The sequence below is a fragment of the Plecotus auritus genome, assembly GCF_963455305.1.
Source record: "Plecotus auritus genome assembly, chromosome: 12".
In the NCBI taxonomy this organism is placed as follows: Eukaryota; Metazoa; Chordata; class Mammalia; order Chiroptera; family Vespertilionidae; genus Plecotus; species Plecotus auritus.
The window spans coordinates 40,230,000-40,254,411 of record NC_137778.1 but is presented as its reverse complement, the minus strand read 5'-3'; the positions used below and the strand labels follow the sequence as shown (position 1 = coordinate 40,254,411).

General features: G+C 48.0%; 1 protein-coding gene across 3 annotated transcripts in view; it reads right to left on the bottom strand.

Moving 5' to 3' along the window:
- VAV3 (vav guanine nucleotide exchange factor 3) overlaps positions 1 to 24,412 on the bottom strand; it is a 178,032-nt gene that overhangs the window by 146,576 nt on the left and 7,044 nt on the right. For all 3 annotated transcript variants that reach the window (XM_080648159.1, XM_080648160.1, XM_080648161.1), the window contains exon 2: positions 4,023 to 4,139. In XM_080648159.1, the coding sequence (XP_080504285.1) occupies positions 4,023 to 4,139 (117 nt within the window). The remainder of the gene's footprint in view (positions 1 to 4,022; positions 4,140 to 24,412) is intronic.

The following is a 24,412-nucleotide window of genomic DNA, read 5'->3' as shown; positions in this document are numbered from 1 at the left end:
CAGGCTCAATCCCCGGGCCTGATCAGGGCACATGTGGGAGGCAACCAACCGATGTGTCTCCCTCACATTGATGTTTCTGTCTCTCCCCCTCCCTTCCACTCTCTCTTAAAAAATTAATGGGAAAATATCCTCTGGTGAGGATTAACACACAAAAAACCTAACCTAGACTTGACCAGTAACAGTGGTGGACTCTACCCTCCCATCCATATACAACCACTCTAGGGTGATCATTCTAGACGCGTTATGAGAGGCAGCTACAGAGCGGAAACGATCTATAAGGCACCTGCTCGCTCAGAAGCAGCAAGCATCCCCCCTCAGCTCCTCTGCACAGAAACACGGGAGGAGACCAGCAAGGGAAAGCAGATGCCGGGGTCACCCAGCACATTTAGTGTGAAGCTGGGCGCACACAGTTCCCAGGAGAACACCTGGAAGATGTAAATGCCACCCATTCCTTCTAACCTAATGACTTTGACGGCCCCATCCACCAGCTGGTCCTGACACCTTTAGTCCTCAAGACACACTGATTCAGCGGGACCTTGCATGCCCCAAAGGCCGTCTAACCAGAGGAAGGTCCAGAATCAACCCACATGTCTCCACTGCAATCCTCCAAAGACACGGGTGCCGCAGGTAGAAAACAAGTGACTCAGAAGCTGGCATCTCTCCGGAGGAAGCGTGCATGGCTGACCCACAGCTGCAGCTGCTGCCAAGAATTGTTTCCTGCAGCTGCTTGGTGCTCAGAACGCTCCTGAGGCTGGCTTCCTGCTGCCCCTGCACAGAGGAGCGCAGCATCCAGTGCCGCCCCCGCTCCATTCGGCCCACTGGGCGAGTGCCAGGGCTCCCGGGGCCCTACAGATGTGCATGTGCCATTCAAAAGATAACAGGGAGAACAAACACGGAAAATACACCCTCCTTTTCCACAGAAGCCCGTGGACAGGAAACACACACGCACAACAGTAGAAGGACTGAAGGCCGAGGGTTTGCATCACCTGTAATGCCACCTAATGGAGTTAACCAAGGCCCCTGGGGACTTCCCAACCATCACATTCACCCTTGAATGTTAGACTCCGTGAACTCTGTATGTATGTGCCCTGGAAAAACGACACTAAAAGGACTGGGACAGGGCTGAGGGTCTCTGAACACAGCTGAGATGGAAGAAGAACACGTGTACTAAGCAGCATATATTTGCTGTAACCTCGAAAATACAGAAACCTATTCCTAGAAAGTTTCCTAGTACAAAACAATAAATATTTCCATTTTTAAAAGAAATAAAACACACACACACACACACACACACACACACACCCCAAAAAAGGTTTTAAGTGTTCCAGAGAGACCAAGTCTCCACATGATAATCGGCAAGTGCCAAAAACACCAAAAATGAAATACAGGGAAAATTAAGAATGGACAAATATAGTAAAAACCTTTGAAAAAATGAAACATAAAATACTGACTGGGATGCAAAATATATCTACAGAGAGTGAGTGTAAATGCCATTAGATTTTCCTTCTATTCATTTAAAAGGGGGGGAACGCGCTAAGTTGCAGCTGCTCCGTTACTTCCTCGTTTTCTCTCATTGCCTTTCACAGGTCATATCCAACCCTCATGAGCGCTCACTCTGGGCCCCTCTTGCCGCTGCTCTGGGAAAGGGCTGCAGAGTTTGCAACCACATTGCTTCAGTCTCCTAAGCAGGACTTATCAGTGCCTTTAGTGTGCCATATCCCTCCCACAGAGGGACGACATAGCCTGCAGGGTTACCCAACTCATGTGAACAAGGATGTTTTTTCCCAGGCTACCTATTCATATTTCTCAAGACAATGGGGTTCCTTGGGCAATGCCCTTCTAGAAGTTTTCAACTGTATTAAGGTTCGAAAACAGTGAAGGGTTTTGTGAACTGGCTCAAAAACCACTAGAAAGCAGACCCAACGTGAACTTGAATGATCACTAGAGTGTGAAGAATGACCCGTGCATGGCTCGGGAACTAGGGTTCCGTACGACGCAGTGCGAATGGGAAAATCTGCCTGGTATTAACTCCCCGGGTGAAATATCACAGCAAAGACAGTGAAAGAGATGGAGAGGTTCCTCAAAAGGTCGCTCTGTGCAAAAACAAAGGAGGAGCCTGTTAATGATGCCGCAATGGTGTTAGCCGACCAGACACCCACTGTTAGCCGACCAGACACCCACGTTCGGGAAGGCCAGAGGCTGTTGCCCCCTTCTCCGCCTAAACAGACACAAAGGAGGCCCTGGACCAAGCTTTCTTTGTCCGGAAGGAATCACTGGAGAGCTCTTAGTTATGTAAATACAGGCAAGCCCCCTCCTGTCAGAGGGGGAGAGCGTGAAGGCGGCCTTTGTGGGCAGACAGAGGTGGTCTCCTAGGGACCCTGGTGGGCTGGGCCGGCTGCAGGCTGGCAGTTGGCTGATGAGCAGGAAAGTCCGGGCCTTCTGGGAGGAAGGAGACCAGAGGTCCCCAATGCTGCTCGGAGAGTGGGAGTCGATACCTCCATAGAGGTCGAATGAGGAGACCTCCGCCCTAGCCGGTTTGACTCTGCATATAGCATCGGCCTTGTGGATTGAAGGGTCCTAGGTTCGATTCCAGTCAAGGGCACATGTCTGGGTTGCAGGCTCGATCCCCAGCAGGGGATCGGCTTAAATAATGAGACTTGGACCCAAGTGTGCTGGCAGGAAAGCAACCCAGGAGCCCCTGAAGAGAACTCACCACAGAGCTGGGGGCATGTGGCCCGGCCGGGTCACCATGGAGGCTAAATAAAGTGCTGTGGGGACAGAAGGCTGGGGGGCGTCAGAGCCGTCCAAGGAACCACGCAGGACCCATCTTCAAGGGCCTCGGCTGGCAGACCACGGCTGAACGTGGAGTGCCGCGTGGTGCTTGGAAGTGAGGCTAATTAGGGCCCCGTGGACCACAAACACCCTGGAGACTCTTGAATAATTCAGGATGGAAAATACTTGGAGGAAGAAACATCAAACTTCTAACAAGAGTGGGAGTTCAAACAGATAATTGTAAGAAGAGAGATGTACATGTCAAACGCTTCATCCTGGGTAGTAAAAATAGACAGGAAATGTCTTAGTGGCTGATCCATGGGCATGCACTAGCCAATGAGGATCTTTCTAGCCAGGCCCAGGGAGGTCCCCGAGGCCACCTGCACCCACCACAAGCCAAGCCGAGGAGCCTTGGGTTGGGGGAGTTTTCCTGTGACCGGAGGCCAGGCATAGTCCCAGGGAGACACTCAGGGAGTGGGACACAAGCACAGGTTGCCCCACGTCCTGCTGGGATGCATGTGGGGCTTTGCGGGGGGGGGGGGGGGGAAGGAGGGTTAGAGCTCACAGGAGGACTGGAGGCGGGGGATGGGGATGGGGACATGGAGACTCATGTCATTACCTCTTTTATGGCTTCTTACACGTAAGAAGTTTAACTTTATGCCCAAAGACTACAAAATAAATGACCATCACTTTTGAAAGGGCGATTCCAGTCACCTGGTACAAACAAGTGTTTGGGGCACACACGAGAACCGTAACATTAAAACCTTCCCATGTGACAAATGTCCTTGGAAATAGCTATTAGTAAAGGAGTTATTTAACAATCTCAAACATTTCAGTCATTCGTGTCCTCCTCCCCAAGTCACCTACCTAAGTCAAAATAGAGAGGGGCAAGAGAACATTCCCAACTTCCAAAAACGTGGAGTCTTTGGGGTATAGAGAAGACTTGGGGGAAACAATACTGGTCCTCAGAATGAGGGCCCACCCAACTATAAAGGATGAGAAACAGTTATTTACCTCTGCACAAAAGGTTCCTCTTATACTGCTTGAAATAGGCAACAATTCCAATGTCATTGAGACCATTCCTACTGATCTATATATATTGGTTAAGCCACCAATGTGAAATTCAACTATATAATTGAGATACGTAGGCCACTTAAGTCACATGTCCTATTTCAACAAGAAACAAGTATTTGATTAAAGGTTCTCCAATTAAAAAAGAAAATAGATGAAAAAGTAAAATGCAGCATTACCTTTCCAAAGTCCCGGACATCAAACAGGTCAAAGGCCTCGAAGAGCTCGCTCTTCCTCATTCCAAACGTCTCGCAACAGGCCGTGAGGAAGGTCCGTATGTTCTTCAAACAGAGAAACTGAGGGACGGAAATAGCTATTAGTATGTCGTGAATGCCCACGCTGCCTGTCCTCGGTCACACCCGGCTGCCTAAAAGGCGACCGGGAGGAAGCCCTCAGTCTCTGAGGCCGCTGCTCAACGGCCCCTGCAGCAGGATGCACCAAGCAGCCACCCCTCCTGGGCACAAGGGACGTGCTGTGACCAAGGCAGACGAGATACCTGTCCTCGTGAAACTCATGGTCTACGGCAGTGGTCGGCAAACTCCTTAGTCAACAGAGCCAAATATCCACAGGACAACGACTGAAATTTCTTTTGAGAGCCAAGTTTTTTAAACTTAAACTTCTTCTAACGCCACTTCTTCAAAACAGACTCGCCCAGGCCGTGGTGTTTTGTGGGAGAGCCACACGCAAGGGGCCAAAGAGCTGCATGTGGCTCGCGAGCCGCAGTTTGCCGACCACTGTTCTACGAAGACAGACCAGAATAAACTCAGCAATAAAAATTTAGTATTTTTCTTTTCACGTGGTGATAAGTGCAATAGAAAAAATAAAGCCAGGCCCAGCCCACGTAGCTCAGTGGTTGAGTGTCAACCTATGAACCAGGAGGTCAGGGTTCAATTCCCGGTCAAGGGCACACGCCCGGATTGTGGCTTGATCCCCAGTAGGGGGTGTGCAGGAGGCAGCTGATTGATGATTCTCATCACTGATGTTTTTCTCTCTCGCCCCCTCTCCCTTCCTCTCTGAAATCAATGAAAATATATTTTTTAAAAATAAAAATAACAGAAATAAAGCCAGGAGGAGGATTTGGGAGGGCTGATCAGGGTGGTGGGGGAGCTTCAATGGGATGGTTAGAGAAGGAAGGTGTCAGAGAGAGGGGACAGGTAAGCAGGGACCTGAAGGTGGTGAGGCGCAGGCACGAGGAATCCAGGACAGAGCCTAGCGCAGCCTCCACCCCGGGCCTGCGCCCCGCGGCAGCAGTGACTGAGGATGTCTGAGGAAGGGGCGACATGGCCGGGCAGCTGCGTGACCCGCAGAGAGGGGGAAGGTGAGCAGGGAAATGGGATGGAGGATGAAGGACCCTGTTGGACAGGTTTGTACTCCGACTGAGACGGGAGGCCTTGGAGCAGAGGAGGGATGCGCTCTGGTATTTTTAAAGGGTCTTTCAGGCTGTTTTGCATGTAGAGTGGAAGAGGCTAAGCCAGGAGGGAGACGGGCAAACCTGATAGATAGGAGGCTATTGCAATGACCCGGGTAAGAGAGGACCGGGGGAGGCAGGGTTACATTTGGCTGCGTTCGAGTTGAGATGCCCGTTCGGCATCCCATAGGACGTGGGCAGCAGGCAACTGGATAGACGAGTCTGGAGTACGGGGTACAGGTGTGCACTCCACACACAGAGTGTACACGACCGTGGTTTTCGCCATGATGTTGTCTGACATAGCCTGGGAGAAGGCGGAGAGGAGAGCGCCTGCGGCCAGGTAAGCTTAGGAGGCCAGGAGACGAGGAGGGACCCGCCAAGGTGAGCTGAGCGGCCAGGGAGAGAGGAGAACAGCCTGGGGACCAGGTCTGCCCTGAAGCCAAGGAAAGAGCGTGTTTTTTTTTTTTTTTTTTTTAAGCCACCATGAGCAAGGTATATATATCTTATTTTTTTTAATATATTTTATTGATATTTTACAGAGAGGAAGGGAGAGGGATAGAGAGTTAGAAACATCGATGAGAGAGAAACATCAATCAGCTGCCTCCTGCACACCTCCTACTGGGGATGTGCCTGAACCAAGGTACGTGCCCTTGACCGGAATCGAACCCGGGACCCTTCAGTCCGCAGGTCGACGCTCTATCCACTGAGCCAAACCGGTTTTGGCTAAAGAGCGTGTTTCTAGGAAGAGGTGATGAACTGGCTCAGCAGCCGCTGATGGTCAAATAAGATTTCGGCCCAGCGCTGTGCACGGAGCCGGGCAGTGTGAAGGCCCCGGGTCCACCGAGACAAAAGCAGGTGCCACGTGGGGATGGGGAGGAGCGGCGGGGGCAGCAGGTCCAGGAGACAATGGGAAGAGAAGAGGTGAAGATAAAACACAGACTCTCGAATTTTGCTGCAAAAGGAAACAGAGGATTGACGAGGTAGTCAGAGAGAGAGAGAGAGGATGAGAAAGACTTTTCAAAAACAATGGAGCTGCTCCCACATGTCCCTATTTTGATGGGGATCACTTGGTAGAGAGGGGAAAGTTAGTCATGCAAGAGAGAGGGATAGTCACCCCAATGAGTCCTTGAATTGTCACGTGGAAAAGCTGACCCTGGCCAAGAGCCCCCTCGGCTCAACACCCCTGGGCTCCGAGGGTGGGCAGGTGCCACGGACAGCTGCAAACACCAACAGAACTCCCTGCACTGTGCCGAAACCGGTTTGGCTCAGTGGATAGAGCGTCGGCCTGTGGACTGAAGGGTCCCGGGTTCGATTCTGGTCAAGGGCATGTACCTTGGTTGCGGGCACATACCCAGTGGGAGGTGTGCAGGAGGCAGCTGATTGATGATTCTCTCTCATCGATGTTTCTAGCTCTCTATCCCTCTCCCTTCCTCTCTGTAAAAATATCAATAAAATATATTTAAAAAAAAAAAAAAAAAAAAGAACTCCCTGCACTGCGTTGTCGAAAACACCTGACCCACCTCAGCCAAGGGCACCCCCCTCAGAGTGAATGCATCTGGCTTGGAAATACCACCTGCCGTGGGGCACGTGACATAAAATTATCCACCTCCAGAAGGTAAGAGAGGCCCCTGAGCCAATGACTGCATCCGCGGCTTCTTTTCTTTAAGCGCCGACGATGTTTCATTCGGTCGTTTTGTGTCTCATCTTGGTTTGTTCTTGAATTCTCAAGAGGCACGTTTTACTTCCTCTCCGCTTGAAACATCCAGATCTTCCCATGGGCTCAACTCAGGCCAGATGCGTCCCCTTCAGCAGGGCTCCCTGTCGGGTGCTGCGGGACTGCGGGGGGTTAGGGCCACGGGGGAAGCACCAGACTTTGAAGCCCAGAAGGCAGCAGCCATGGCAGACGCAGGGACTGCTTTCACTCTGGAAGGTCCAGGGGGGACCTTCAGCACACGGCGTGGCTCTGCACGGAGCCCTTCCGCACAGAAGCACTTCTTACAGATTAAAAGCCTTGCATTCGGCCAAGACGGACAATAATGACTCTCCTGCGGCTTCTGCAACTGCTCTTTTGACATAATTAAGTGCCCGACTCATCGCTCACCCAGGAGCAAAACGTAATTGCCCCGGCCCCTCCCGAAGAGTCCTCGCCCAAGTCAGACGTCCCCCGTGTGGGAAAGGCTACTCTGACTTCCACCCAGTGCTCTGGCCCTTAATTCAGAAAGCAGGTCTTACCGCTGAAAGCAAAATATATACAGTACATGTGAAATGCAGCCATTATTGCAGGATACGAGCGAGGACTTTAAAACAGGCCTTCCCTTCTGTCTGGAACCAGTCTTCACCTGACTCGCCCCTTAACTAGTTCAATGCTATTGCATCCCACAAATATTTGCTGGGTTTGTAAAAGGTCACTGGTACACTCTCGCTTTTCCAGGCATTCCTCAAATTTGATCACCCCGGAATCGACGTCCTTTTTCAGTCTTATCATTAAATTCTGTTCGTCCATCCTTTGTATTTCCTGTGAACCAAAAGCTCCAGCCGTGGGCAAACTACGGCCCGCGGGCCGGATCCAGCTGTTCTATCCGGTTCTCTTGCTCTCCCCTCCGCTCCTTCACTTTGAATTTATATTAGTTCACACACACACTCCATCCATGCTTTTGTTCCGGCCCTCCGGTCCAGTTTAAGAACCCATGGTGGCCCTTGAGTCAAAAAGTTTGCCCACCCCTGGCCACAAGTTAAACACTTTGGGCAGAAATACTCTCACACTGTGACCTTCCTCTTTCATCTCATCCGAGCACACGGAATGCTCTACTACCCCGTTATTACTGATGCTAAACCTGATCGCTTGGTTTGGATGGATACTACCACATCTCTCTGTTGTAAAGGTGCATGTCCCCCTTTAGATCAGTAAAAAGAAAAAACGAAACAAAACAAAAACACCTGGGGTGAGAATCTGGAACCATGTGGCTGTCCTATTTCCTAATTATTTTTCATCTGGATGTACAGCATTCGTTGATAATTCTTGCCTCCATTATTCCACTTGGGACTACAAAATAGTGCTTTTTCTACTTCTATCATTCCTTCTCTGCCCTTCTACTCCTCCATACACTTTTTTTCTCCTTGTGTAATAATCAATTGCTGTCATTCTTTTCGATGTTCAGAAAAGAACATCCCAAATTTGACCACTGGGGGTGCCTTCAAACTACCTCCAGTGTCCTTTGGACATGACTCTGTTTCCTGCAACCAAGCTGTTCCAGGCCCACCTCCCAGTTCCTCTGCTCTGGTTCTGGAATCAGCCATTTCTCCAAGCAGGTCTGTCTCCATTTTCCTGCAAATGGTATGTAGAAACCCGAGTCTGAGCACCGGCTGCTCCCAGATTACATGGGCCAACGACATGGGCCGATTCTATCAGATGAACCAGCCCCTCCGCCCTTGGCTTCGGCATCTACCACTTGCAACAGAAAGAGTTGATGTGCATAAGGTCGGCCTCGCTGCTCTCCAACGTCCTCAGGGAACACAGGTTCCGACATCACGGCAGGGACCTGCTGGCCTCTGGGGACTGACCGACTTGTCACTTCCACACACTATTTATGTTGTTGTGTGACTCAGCTCCCAGGAAAATAGTCCACATGTTCTTTTTTTTTTTTTTTTAATATATTTTTATTGATTTTTTACAGAGAGGAAGGAAGAGGGATAGATAGTCAGAAACATCGATGAGAGAGAAACATCGATCAGTTGCCTCTTGCACACCTCCCACTGGGGATGTGCCCGCAACCAAGTTACATGCCCTTGACCGGAATCGAACCTGGGACCTTTCAGTCCGCAGGCTGACGCTCTATCCACTGAGCCAAACCGGTTTTGGCAAGTCCACATGTTCTTGACTCGCTCCGTCATGCTGTCTGAGTATCCCTGGCCCTGTATGCTTCAGGTAAACACGGTTTATGGAAAGCATCAGCTTCACACCAGGGACTCGGAAATAACTGTGTCACCCACTTGCACACAAAACCGAACAACTGGCTATAAAATGCAGAATGCTGGACTCAGTAAAGATGACGGCTGTAAATATAAGTCAGACCAGTAGGGGAAATGCAGTTATAAACACGGGTGCTGTGACAAGGCACCCAGCCGTGGCATCTGACAACTGACCTGTGTCACTACCCAGACCAGGAGGCAAGTCACTCCAGTCTCTCTCCCATGATCTACGAGATGTAAGATTACGGTGTGGTTCCCAAATTACACACCAACGTGCCCTGGAACAGCAGAGCAAACACGCAGGGACACTGTAAGATGTTTCAGATTTTCAAGAAAATCACAGAAATACTCCACACCCATCAGACGGGACACAAACCGCTGGTTCAGATCAGTGCGAAGTTCCAACAGTAGATCGCACAGTGATCCTTCCACGACCTGTCTCTGTGAAGCTGGTGCACAACAGCTGCTGTGATTAGAAGACAGTCCAGCAGTCCATCAATGCAGAACCAGAAGTGGGGTGCCGGTGTGTGAGTGATGAGGGAAGTTGTGCCATGCCCAACAGGTAAGTAGCTATGGGTATTTAAGAAGGAAATTAAAAGTAAAACCTTTTTCCTTTCAATTTATCTGTATTCTTTAAAAACATATATATGTATATATACTTTTTTATTATTATTATTATTTTAGAGAGGAAGGGAGAGGGAGGGAGAGATAGAAACATCAATGATGAGAGAATCATTGATCGGTTGCCTCCTGCACACCCCCTACTGGGGATATGCCCACAACTCAGGCATGTGCCCTTGACCAGAATCAAACCTGGGGTCCTTCAGTCCGCAGGCCAATGCTCTAGCCACTGAGCCAAACTGGTTAGGGCTGTATTTTTTTTTTTCCCCAAACAACCATGAAGTTGTCTAGAACTAACAACTTAAAAACAAAAATGCTAGGGTTTTTAGATTCATAGGTACAGAGAACATTTTGATGGTTGCCAGAAGGGAAGGTGGTTGGGGGGATAAATGGGTGAAAAAGATGAAGGGATTAAGAAATACAGTTTGGTAGTTACAGAATAGCCCCCAGGATGTAAAGTCCAGCACAGGGAATATGGCCAATAATATTGTAGTAACTCTGAATGCTAGCAGGTGGGTACTAGATTTATCGGGGTGATCACTCCATAAGTTATGTAAATGTTTAATCACGGGGTTGTGTGCCTGAAATAACCTAATACTGTGCATCAACTGTAATTTTAAAATTAACTGTTGGGTGACTTGTTTTGTTGTTGTTGGGGCCCAGTGGTGAAATGGGGAGGAATTCACAGGCGCTAAATGTGCCGTAAGCAGAGATTGTCCGTGATTCCAACCTCCAAGGCCAAGGCCAGCAGACTGAACAGAGTGTGGTCTCCAAAGGTGTGACCTAGTTTCCGAGCTAAGTTGCTCATGTGAGCAATAAAAAGGCTACCTGTGATTGCATGTTCACGACCATTTGACATTATCAGGGTAACAGATGGGCCCAGAACTGTTACCACACACTTGCCACCCTTACGTAGACTTTGCTCATCATCCATTCTATACCACTTGTCTAAAGAGGATTGCATCATGTTTGCTTCACATTCAGGAAGAATAAATTACATCGATTTGGGGATGGAATGAGACCCCTGGAATGCAGTGCCCTGTGTATGGCACAACCTGACATGCCAGCCTTACCTAGAACCCTCCTCCTCGCCACCTGTCTCAGGTCCGCCCTCACGTCATACACCATTTTCTCAATGAAGCGTTCCTACCCCAAATCAGGGCCCTCGTCCAATTCTCTAGCCTCCAAGTTGCATACAGGTACCCACTGGCATATGCTACCGTATGCTTATATGTATTTTTTCTTTCTAGATAAAGCCTTGGGTATACCTCTAACTAGACTGAAATAGCTCTCAAACAACAATGCTCCCAGTCCCTCCCTAAGTGCCTTTATACAGCAAGCCCATAACTGTTCACTGAGGATGCTGCTAACGGCCTCTGACATTTCAAAGTAAAATTCCAGAATTCTTTTTTATAAATGAAACTGCATACTTTGCATTCAGATTGCAAGCCAATATACTCACCACGATGATATGGAAACTACTTTCAAAGGCATATTTATAAAGCACATTGGTTTCTCAGTTAAATCAAAGTTATTGATTTTAAGAAATAACTTATTCATATTTCATTTCAAATACTAAAGTTTTGCTGCTGGTTTTTAATACTGCTTTCTAAGATAGAAAATCTATAATCTTAATAAAATGAAGCCACTTCTTTAAAAAAATTAAAAAAATAAAGTATTGCCTTTTTTTTTTTTTTTTTTTTTTTTTTTTGCTTTTTTGTTTGTTTGTTTGCTTGCTTGCTTTTTTGCCTTCGAGGAAGAAAAGGTTAAAGATTCATGTAATAATCCAAAACCTAACAAATATATTCAAAGTCAAGCATGGCCACCCAAGTAAGCACTGGACAAAAACTCGTGTGTAGAAGCTGCTTCATATACAAGTCAAGAGCTTACTGAAGACGAAAGTGCCACTGGGGTGTTGAGGTCGCCTAAGGATTGTTGCTATGTTATAAAAGGAAAACTCCCAGATCAGTTTCTCATCGTGTCCTAGCCCACGTGGCTCAATTGGCTGGGCGTCAGCCCATGCACCAAAAAGTTGCCGGTTCGGGCACATGCCCAGGTTTACAGCTCAATCCCTGATAGCGGGTGTGTGGGAGGCGCCGATCGATGTTTCCCTCTCACATCAATGTTTCTCTCTCGCTCTCCCTCTCCTTTCCTCTCTCTTTAAAAAAAAATTAATAAAAAATATTTTTTTTAAAGTTGCTCATCATATTCTGATTCCTGAAGTCCTAGCACCTCTGATGAAGTGCCCGTTCCTAGGAGATGCACTGATGATGCCCAAAGGCCGGGAAGGGACCCTGCAGCCACGTACTAATACCCTTTAAGAATGGATATTATCACAGCCCATCACAGCCACTTCCGGAAACGCAAAGGATTGTTAAGGTGGCCACAAGCCGCGACGGAGCGAGAGCTTCTCAACCACAGGTTGCGTCCTGAGGCCTCTTTTCTTGCTGCTGGAAATGGCCAGCGGCACATGTCACATGTCCAAGTGAGCTCTACAACTGGGAAGTCTTGTCAGACTGAGGCCATGTCTCCATGCTTAGCACCTGGCTCAGGACTCTCAATGAATTTCTTTTGTTTGTTTTTAATGACAGAGGGAGGAAGGGAGGGGAAGGAGAGAAGGGAAAGGAAGGGAAGAAGACAGACAGACATATAGACAGAAAGATCCAAATACATGGCATATTGTCTATAGTCCCAGGAACTGCTTACAAGAACTTGTCATTACATTCCTCAGGCGAGTCTCAGTGATTATTATTGTAGGAATTATTATAATTAAATTTCAAATTGCTATTTCAATGAAAACCATCCTATATATCCCCTTAACTATATACGTAAGAAACACCTTTTGGGTTTCTTATTTGTACAAAATCTAGTATCTAGCAAAGGCTGCATGACAAGCCAGAGGCCTCACCCCGTCTAAATAAACCTAAAAAAAAGAAAGAAAGTCCTAAAAAACGAAAGGAAACTATCAACATTGCCTTCTACCTCTGGGCAGGCCTACCAACCTATTCAAAACGTACCGGTGCTGCTTCTATGGTTCATGCTACTTAAACAAAAAACTACCTGAAATATCGGAGGTGCCTCCTAACTCAATCAGCTTTAGCAACTTCCTAACGTAAAGCCTAACTCAGTTCTTCTGCAGTTAAAAAGTAATTTCTTATTCCATTACTGTGACAGAGAGACACTGCTCATTGTCCATAGATATTATGCTTCAACCTGCTTGAAGGATATTATGTGATTTTTTTTTCTTCCCCTCCACAGCTTAAACAATACTTTTGTCTCTTCCCAGCACTCAAATGAGCAAATAACAGGCCGTGTGGGTCTCCACACCCTCTCATCAAGCACAGGGCTCAGGGCTGCTTCCTCCAGCTGACGTCGGGAGGTAACAACATCAATGTGGTTCTCAGGAAATTCACGGTGAGAAAACCCTGGTTTCATGCTCTCTAATTACCACTCCTCAGACACTTTCGTGAATTCAGACTTCAAATGCAATTCATGAAACAGAAAGCTGTCCTTATCACCCAACCAAATGGAGAATCCCCCACAAGAGCTGCCACTCCAAGAGTCTCAGTCCATCCCCCCCATCTCTGTGGGGCAGGAAGAGAGCAACCCTGGTCCACTTCCCCGGTCTAGCACCAGGCAGAACACAGAACACGCCCCCCCCCCCGCCCCCCCAGGGAATGCAGCGAGTGCCAGCATCCGTCAGAATCAGAAGCCTAGAACTACTTAGTCGGCATTTGTTGAGTGAGGGCGTACCACGTGCTTTGTGCCGGGTTCCCAGTGAGGGTGTACCACATGCTTTACCTCGGGTTCCCTAAATTGACAGTCCCGGTGGGGAAAGATAACATCGCCCTCACTTTACAGATAAGGGAGCCAAAGCCTCTGGCCTGAGGTCACGTCGCTTTAAGAAAGATGCTGAGATATGAGACTGCAATCTGATTTCACTGGCAGTTTTATTTTTGCTGTTGCTTTAAACACAGTACGAAGACTATAACATTACAGGCATAATCTTTAATCTCACAGCGCTCTCCCATTTAATTTTGCTCTTCGCCACCACACCAAGCTCCTTATCTCTCGAAAATGATACCGAACGTGAATGAAGCATTAGTGGATGTTCATGTGTAAATGCATGGTTTGGGGTTGAACTCCAAAATGAAAAGGGCTCGTGCCTAGCCCCCCGGGACACCCCTGTCTCCATAACAACTTCCTGGCCGAGTCCTCACTGTCATGCCTCTCTTTCAACTTTTCCCAGGAGCTGGAAGCCTGGGAACTGCATTTCCCAGATTCCGTGCCAGCGGGATTTCGGTGTGGGCTGTGTGGACGACAGGCGCTCCTGTGCAGTGAGAGGGCTAAAAGGAGAAGCAGTGTTCTCCCCCGACAGTGGCAGACAGAAGTGGGGACGAATGTCAGGCTGTTTGCGCAGCTGCGGGTGACAGGCTTGGCAATCATCCACTTTGGGGCTGCAGGTCGCTGAGCTCATAGGTGGTGGCTTCCTGTGATTCCGGCTCTTCCTGGTCTCCCAGCAGTCATGTATCAGGTATTTCCAATACCCACTCCCTGTGTCATTCCCCACTTAACCCTCTTCCTGCTGAAATACTGACAGTGCTCTCTGCTTTCCTGTTTTACCCAGAAAGGAAGCAAGGGTGATCTGGAGCAGGCGAGATTGTAAGTGACCTTTCTCTTCTGTTTGCATTTGATGGCTTTTGAAAATAAGCATACTGGTGCCAGGTGGGTACTTGAAATTTCAGGGGTGGACCACTTTGTAAAGAATATGATTGTCTAATCACGATGCTGTGTGCCTGAAACTAGTGCAAACTAATATTAAAGGTAAACTGTAATTGGAAAAAATGTTTAAATAAAATAAACATCCTGCATTTGTAATAGGGTTCAACTGGGAGGAGTTTTGGGTATCCTGGACCCGCTTCTCCTTAAAATATGTTCATGTCAAATTCTGGGTACAAATGTCCTCAGAATCGATTCACATGCGTTAGCTCACTTCCGAGTTCAGAGATTAGAGGGAGGAAAAAGTGAAGGCTCCTCTACCCATTTCCTGCCATTGTATTTGCAAATGCTTTAAATTTTAATTGAGACATAAAATCTGAGTCTTGTTGCTTGAAAAAATGTGGAAAAGATAAAGCACACTGTCTGTAGACAAAGCAATGTTCCCACAGTCCTAAGTAAGAGGGCACGTGTTCCATTTCCTTCTTGGGCCTTAGTGGAGCTTGGCTCGCCAGAGCGATCCGATTAAAATCTGAGAGCGCTACCACAGGTCTCAGGGCAGCCTTGTTTGGACAGAGAGTACAAAATGGTTTTTGACATTATCATTACGACCATACTCAGAAGGCTCTATGTCTTCATTCCAATCCAAGAAAAACTTGGATTTACTCAGGGAAATTTTCAAAGGGCCTTATATGCTTACCTTGGAACGGTAAGAACTCTATGGCGTACTTCATGTTAAAAATATGAATATCCTTTAAAACTTGTAAGAGCAAACTCTCTGAAGTCATCTTCTGAAATGGCTAGATGTAAGTATTGCACAACTCCAGGCTTTCTCAGATGTCATCTCCAGGACAAAAAATAGATACACCTCTACTTAGCTCAGAATCCTAAGTTCTTTAGCTGCTAAGAAATTATCATGGAAAATGTGAATCTGGACCAAAACCCTCCGAACAGAGTGGAATAGTTTGCCATTCTTTACCTCCATATAATAAACACCGGGAAGATAACCAACAAGCCCAGAGGGGAGGTGTAAAAGGGCAGGAGGTTAGAGGAATAACGTTTACAATGACAAGGAGAAGAAAGGAAACACGGCCCACTGATGTCGTGGTCGAGGAAGGGACAAGTGTAGGGAAGGGAGGCGAGGGATGGAGCCCATAAGGGTGGGCAGGACTCTGTGGAGTTAAACCAGCTTGGATGTGTTCCTGAGGACCCTGAAATGTTTCACTCAAGAAATATCAAAAAGCCCGACTGGTGTGGCTCAGTGGTTGAGTGTCACTCCTGTGAACCAGGAGGTCACGGTAGAATTCTCGCAGGATCAATCCCCAGTAGGGGGCGTGCAGGAGGCAGCCAATCAATGATTCTCTTTCATCGTTGATGTTTCTCTCTTTCCCTTTCCCATCCTCTCTGAAATCAACAAAATATTTTTTGAAAGAAATACCAAAAAACATAAATGTTTCCAGAAAAAAAAAAAAACATGTCACTCTACTCAGAGTGGAGAACCAAGAAGCAGGAAGCCCACGTGAGAAAAGAAAGGAAGCAGAGACACCGAACAGGTGCAACACCTGAACTCTGTGTTGCTACATCTGAAAGAGGTTGACTGATGAAAGAAACTTGTTTCTTTCATGTGTGCAAGTTGAGGGCACATGTATGTGCCCTTGGAAACTGTACCATAATTCTATGAGTTATGGCGGGGGGGGGGAGGGATTAATGAAGGACATAATTAAAGTTCCTGAAAAATTTTAAATGTGAATTGCTAGATAAGATATCCTAAAAGTATAGCCATAATAAAAAATATACTTGGGAAGTAAATATGAAAATAATTTGAATCATCAATTGATGCCTTAATGCAACTTTAAACACTCTGAATCGTACTCAAAAACCTCTTCGACCTAAATTTAAGGAAACTGCATTTCGCCACTGAAAATTCTGTACTTAATGTCTGAGTTAGTTGTGCACAGGATTTGCATTACACAGTAAGATTAGATTAAAACCAGAAAGGTAAATCCAATTCCAATTTTATATTATACTAGTAGCCCTGCTCACGAATCCGTGCGCCAGTAGCTCGCCAGTAGCTCGCTGCCGCCCTCCAGTAGCTCTCCACCCGCTGTCCCACCCCCCCTCATAGCTTGCTGCCCTGCCTCCTCCTGTAGCTCTCCACCACCCGCTTGTAGCTCGCTGCCCCACCCTCCTGCTGATCTGTGATCCGGTTGTTACGCAGTCGGTCGTTACACTTCACGGCGTAATGACCATTTGCATATTACATCTTTATTATATAGGATACAAGAGATCTAAAATACTGACAAACTTTTCTTCCAGATTGAAAAAACAAATAGCACAATCTAGAGAAACAGCAGATAGTGCACAAATCACTATCCTCCTTTTCTTTCGCTTTACTCTGCATTTTGGGCTTTTGATTCTTTCATTCATTTGCTGAACTGACGGGGAGGAAACCGAAGCTGGCCACGTGAGTCATGAATGAGTCACAGCCCACCTCCTGGAGGAGCCACAGCCTGGCTGTGGCTTACTGCACGGAGCCTGAATTTCAAGTTGAAGAAGAATGCTGGGTGTGTGAGGGCCAAGGGCTGCTGAGGATGCCAAAGCAATGGGTGGGAGAGTAGGGACGCCCTGGGAGCAGGCTTCCCTGCGCTGCCTTGCCAGGATGGAATCTGGGCTGGCACCTCCCCTCTAACCACCCAGAATAGACACTCCTCCCAGTGCGTTCCCTCCCCAACTATCTTGGGACTTTGTACACAGTCATTCATTAAAAGGCAGGGACGCCAAGAGGGCATCCCTCTCACTGCCTTCCGAATGCTGTCCAAACGGGAAGGCCATGGGGACAGCTCTGATGGTCACACCTCACAAGCAGGCGGGCAAAGGCTGCCAGGCGAGGGTGACACAGAGTCTGTACACACCATTCTCCTTCCCCCTCCCCAGAAAGCTCCATCATTCACACTACAATCCTATTTCAATAAATAATGGGCATGTGACCACACAACCACAGTGTCTGGAGATTTGAAAAACAGATACCACAAAATATATGTGATTATTTACCAAAAATAAAAAAAGCAAACACCACCACCACCCTGGAGGTGGTCCTCCTTTTGGAGGCAGGGATGAAACCAGCATGTGACTAACTGGGTCCCTCCATGCCGACTGGGGAGCGCTCCGGCCTTTGCACAAGGAATGTGGGAAGTGACTACAGCAGCTATATGTCACTTCCTTCCTGCTGGACTTCAATGGCTTCTCGGGGACAAGGACCATATATGCCATGCTGAGACTGACACGGATGGTGTCCTCCACCATTTACACAGAAAGCACTCATGAAATGTACGCTGAATGCCGAATGAGTAGGGAACGCCTACAACTGTTTACCTCCCGACCACCATGTCCACACAAAGCCTAAGAAAGTATATAATGGCCCTGACCGGTTTGGCTCAGTGGATAGAGCGTCGGCCTGTGGACTGAAAGGTCCCAGGTTCGATTCCAGTCAAGGGCATGTACCTTGGTTGCGGGCACATCCCCAGCAGGGAGTGTGCAGGAGGCAGCTGATCGATGTTTCTCTCTCATGGATGTTTCTGACTCTATCCCTTTCCCTTCCTCTCTGTAAAAAATCAGTAAAATATTTTTAAAAAAAAAAGAAAATATAATAATCCACTGGCCAAAAAGCTCTGAACACTCATCCTAAGGTTTTCAGAGGAAGATCCAACATCCTCATAAAATTCGAAAAGACTCAGGATGAGGCTTTCATACAACGTAGGCATCACTGTAACACCTACAAAGGTATAGGTAGGCCGCAACTGAACATTTTTCAAATGTAGTCCATGGTGACTTGGGGGTGGCGTCCGAAATCCTGAACAAGACCCTTTGTGATCTGACAACACAATATATACATGATGTATTATAGAACTGTACCCCTGAAACCTGTATCATCTTATTAACCAAGGTCACCCGAATAAACTCAGGGCTATCCCTCTCCAATGCTAGTGTTCTGTGCCCAGCTAGAACTGCTATCTCCCAGGGCCACAGCCCGGTGGGACGGGAGAGGGCTTCTCCATGCTAGAAGAAGGGGTCCCCACAGGGCACACATAAGCCCTGGCTGGGTTCCACAGTGGAAAAACAAGTCAGCTGCGTTTCAACCTGTACTAGCAAAAACCTTTAGGCAAGGCACGAAATGCAAACCCCCACTCGGCCCTGAGCTACGCAAAACCCAATTTCCAGCTCTTCCTCTTTCAGACTCTGGCTGCACCTTCCACGGAGCACTTGGCAGTCTTTTCTGGATCCCTGTGGAAGCCTTTCAGACCCATCACACTCCCTTTCCTCCAGGCCCCTTCCCCTCTCTTATCAGGACCGCTGGAGGGGATCTCCCTGCCTCTCTATCTCTCTCTGTTCTGGCCTGAGCTCATTTTCCCCTTCATTTCTCTCATCAGATGTGTCAACCTTTGTCCTAGCTTACTTCATCCTCTTCTAAACTGTTCCTTTTCGGATAAGACCAAGAAACCAGAAGCTCTTGAGTCACCTCTGTCAGTTCCCAGCAATGCCAGGCCAGTCCCCTCTGGCAGAGTTTCCAACCACTGTAGTTTCTCCTTAATCAGAGGGTTTGGGGCTCAGACCTTTGTAACCATCACCTTCATGTTTGGCTTTGCAAGCATTTATTTCACTGGCTCATGGGGACTGTCTATTCCACCCGGGAATACAGCTTAAGGTGAGGATGGCCGCATTCCCTTTTTTAAAAATATATGTTTGTATTGATTTCAGAGAGAAAAGAAAGGGGGAGAGATGGAAACATCAATGATGAGAGAGAATCACTGATTGGCTGCCACCTGCACACCCCACACTGGGGATGGAGAATTGAACCGGGATCTCCTGGTTCATAGGCTAATTAATGCTTAACCACTGAGCCACACTGGCTGGGACAGTTGCGTTCCCTTTTATTTGCTTATTAAGAAAATCTACAACTCTTCACCTGAAGCAAACACAAAATACTACTGAATGTAAATTGTCATTGAAGAAGGAAATAGTTTTTAATTCTACAACTCTTCGGTAGGTGGTCACAGTTCAATGACCCAATGGGCGGAACTGATATACTCAACAAATCCAGAGCAGACATCACTCATGTTCAGTGTGGAGGACACTCAGCCGGAGAACGAGTCGTGCCTCTGTCCCAGGGCTGTATGGAGCTCAGCCCAGTCCAGGGCCCGTCAGAGGCCCGCCCATCTGCAGAGAAGGCGCTTTCTCCGTCTGCTCAGAGTGGTCCATGGAGGTGGGTCCCGTGATGGGTGTTCTATTAAAATCTTAGATAAACTACAAAATCACATGAGGTTAGTCCCCCCAGGGCCTTCCTTCAGCCTGAACTGAAATGAACTGAATGTGGTGAAGCCCATTTCTCATTCCCTACCGTGGCCACATTCTCACGATTTAAAAGGAAGAACCACACACAAGATCCTTAAATCTTGGTGACTCTGCAGTCTGAAGTCCCGGCCTGCAGCTTTGGCTAAAACACAGTCAAAGCAGCAAATGCTATTCCTCCACAAATGACTAGAAAGGGCCAACCTCGGCCTCACCTACAACACCTGTCCACGCTGACCCCACAAATCCCAAATGATCAGCGCCTCTGCCCCCCACGAAGCCCAGCCAGGACCGCCACCCTGCACTTGCTCAGGCCCAGACCACAGCACAAATGACTGTGCCCGGTTAAGCCACTTGCCTGGGGGCGAGGCCGCAGATGCTTCACAGCCCCTCAAGGTCAAAGTAATAAACACTCCCCTTTCCTACTGATGGAGAACCCCAATAGGTACAACACATACAGGAATCAGATGAAAGTGGAGCTTCTTATTGATAAGAGCTAATGTATATTAGCAAATGTAGCTTAGAGGATGCAGGCTCTCACTCCAGCAAAACAAGTAAACTAACAAACCGTCAGCTGTGCATCTCCTCCTTGAAGACAGAACCTGCTCTGCAGCGCCTCCCTTAGGAATGAGACCAGACAACCACCTCCCGCTGGGCAAGCAGGTAGGCCTGAGAGAAGACGGGGAAGAGGCCCAGTCACCTCCAGGACTTACTTTCTTTCTTTTTTTTTTTTTTTTTTAATATACTTTATTGATTTTTCACAGAGAGGAAGGAAGGGAGAGGGATAGAGAGTTAGAAACATCGATGAGAGAGAGACATCAATCAGCTGCCTCCTGCACACCCCCCACTGGGGATGTGCCCGCAACCAAGGTACATGCCCTTGACTGGAATTGAACCCGGGACCCCTCAGTCCCCAGGCCGACGCTCTAGCCACTGAGCCAAACCGGTTAGTCACCTCCAGGACTTTCACTTCAAGTTCTTCCACCGGGCAGCACGGAGAAGTGTGAGGTTAGCCTCCAGCGCACACTGCTCTTATGGCCGAGTCCCGCGTCACGCCTCAGGACCTCGCCAGAGCTTTGGATGTGGTGTTTCAATAAAAGCTGGCTGAATGAGTGAGTGAGGGCAAGAAGGGACCCTACTTCTGGGTGAGCACAATGCAGTTTCGCACTTGCAGAAGTGAACCGCACGAGATAAAGGAGCTGGCCCTGGTGGGAAATGCACAGGGGGTTGTTTTGTTGTTGTTGTTTTGGGTTTTGGTTTTTTTTGCTGTCTCATCCCGAAGAGTTCTGGGTCTTGAAGGGAATATTGAGTCCATTAGAGTCCCAGAGAGGACCAGGTGTCATGAAAACTTTGAGAAGCTGGATGCTACTCTGGTTTGTGGTCTCCAGAGGCCACTGGCACGCCTGAGCGAGCATCCACCAAGAACCCAGAAGCTCTGGAGTCACCTCTTTCAGTTCCCGGCAGGGCCCAGGCCACCTGTCCCCTCTGCAGCCAGCTCACAGTATCTGCTCACTTTCTCTTCTTGTGATGTTACCATTCAACTAGCGCAACTTTCACTTAATCGTGCACGCAGTGCCGACAGGGAAAATGAATCTACAATAATTCTGTTGCTTATTGATAATCCAGAGTGTAGACTCAGCGGACCCTCAAACAGAAGAAAGCATTTGTTGGCTAAGAGAGTTAGTAAGCTCAGGGCACAGTCAGCCACCCAAGAAATGCTTGGCTTCAGATTCTTCCTGACGGCAGAGAACGTGGACACAGAATCTTGTACTTGCCCATCGACTATCGTGGATTCAGGAGAATATAGCAATTGGTCCTCGTGAGGGGGAAGCAGGAACTGAGGTGTCTGGAGCTCAGAATGAGCATGAGACTTAGGTCCTCCCAGAGACACAGGTTAAGGAGAGAATGTGACACGGCTACTGTTAATATTAGTTTCGTCTCTGTAGATTCTAAACTGTGAAGCTGCATAGTTAACTGCTAGTTAACTGCTTACTCAAGAGAACAGGCCATCCTCCGATGCCCCAGGCACCCACCAAAGACAAGTGATTTAGCATCTTCACTGCCAAAGGCAAAGGGTACAGCCATATCCCAGCACCCGGGTTATTAAGGAAATGTCATCATTGCTCAGAATGACTGTCTGGTTGGGGACAGTACTGAGGACTGAAGGTCTCTGCACATTCCTCATCTCACACACACACTCTCCCCACCCCGTGTTCTTCCGCAAACCTTCTTCCTCTCCAGTAACCACGCCTGCCTGTCCCCTTGCTGGTCTCATCGGGCTCACTCAGCTGCCTGCACTCTGCACCAGCCTTGTAGCATCCACTGACTGACTTCTTCTGTGTTCTTGCAAAAGTCGTCCTCCAAGGTCAAGTCTGGTTCCTGACCCCCCAAAAGCAGAAACTTCACAGGATTTATCTGTATGCCTCCGGTGCCCTGCACAGAGGAGGCACTAGATAAATGTCTTTGGAAGGACAGAAATACCTTCAGCCACAGTGCGCACGCACACACACACACACACAGCCCATTTTGTGACATTAGCGTCATACCTTCCATCTAGAAATTTACCAATGCATCCAAAGAAGCATCTCCCACCTATCCAACACCCACCAAGCTCATTCACTCCAACTCCAATCTCCCTGCCCAGCTCTGTTTGCAAGGCCACGTTGGAGGTAAGATCCATGCCGTGTAGACTAAGGCAACACAGGGTCCACCCGTGAACCCTCAGCATCCATTATGACAGCTGAGACTTAGTAGCCAAATGGCTGATTTAATTAATCAATCACATCACATGCACCGGCTCTCACGAAGACAGAACCACACGGAAAGCACAGCAGCGATGAGATCACTAAAAAGCAAATCGCCCACCGACTAGATAATCAGACCAGATAGATAGTAAGGGAACCGGGTTTTGTTCTTTCAGATGTTTCTATTTTAAACAGCCGATTTCAGTGCCAAACAATGCAGGTCACTGTACGCTAAACGCTAAGCGTCTGTGAGCAGGTCTTGCTTTTTCCAAGCCTCTTCCCCGCCGTTTGCTCATGCCGTTCACCATCCATCTATCCACTGAGCTTGGCGGCAGGAACGAGGAACCTCACAGGATTTGGAATTAGGACAACTGGACTCAAGTCCTGTCCTCACCACGTCCTGTCTGCGTGACCTTGAGAATCGTCCTTCGGCCAGTGCGCATCTCAATTTCCTCCTCTGTACAAGGGCGATAAGATCTTGTTTTCCTGCCTCTTAGACGTGTGAGGATCCAGGAAGTGGGGGAGGAGGAAGAAAATAAAATCCTGTGTCATTTCTACTATGCCCCAGGCATTTTACAAATACTGTCTCATTCTCCCCACGATGCTGCAAAGGTTTGACTATTTCCTGCCTATAATGTGAGGATACTGAGACTCCACAAGTAAAATGGGACCCCAACACGTCTGCCTTGTCCCAAACTCTGCATGGAACCACAGGCCTCCCGGGTGAGAACTAAACACGTGTAAAAAAAAAATTAGCTGCTCTTTATAGCTGCTGTCTATGTAAGTATTTGCTGGAACAGCTGTAAGTATGGAAGGCAGAGACAACGAGAAGCAGGTACCGGCTGAGTCCCTCAGAGCTGGGACCGGAGCCTAGGTGCCTTTTGTTAAACCTGCCCCACGCTGCCCCACACTGCGGGGAAGGCTCCTGCCACTCATGGGCACAGGGGTGGGATGCGTGTCTGTTAGAGCAGCTGTTTCAGATCTATTTTAAGACAAGCACTTTGGAAATCATGGGAGGTGGGTATCGAGTGTTTCATTAAATATTCCATATTAATTGACCCATTAGAGAACTCCCATGTGAGCGACATGTGCTGCTGACTTCCTGTTAAGCAAGCAGTTCAAAAGCTGACTACACTTCTTGCAACACAGATTTTGAAAGCACAGTCTGACAGCAGCACACGGTACAATTCTAAATAACTTTCCAGAAAAGTCCAAAGTAGCTACTCTCTTGCCGCTCAATGTTCTTTCACTAAATGCTCAAGACTGTGGAGAGGCCGGAGGTAAACTTGTGACGGGTCTTAACACCATGCAGGGTTTGTGCTGATGGAGGAGAAAGGGATATAATAATACAGCAGGTCCTCAAATACCATTGCTGAGATGCCTGGAAACTCGGCTCATTTCTATCAGCCTACGGTAAAACTGGTTTCCTTATATGTCGTTTCACTTAAGGTCACAGAACCGATCAGCAGCATTAAGTGAGGACCTACAGTATCCTAAACAGCCAGTTAATAATACCTACGACCCAGCAATGCCTCTTCTGGGTACCTACCTGAAAAATTTGAAGACATTATTCATTAAGACAGGTACCTCTATGTTCATCATAGCATTACTCCCAGTGGTCAAGCCATGGAAACACCGAAGTGACAGCGGACTGGATAACGAAGAGTGGTGCACATATACTGTGGAATACTACTCGGCCCTAAGCAAAGATGACATACTGCCATTTGCGACAACATGGATGGATCTGGAGAGCATCATGCTACAT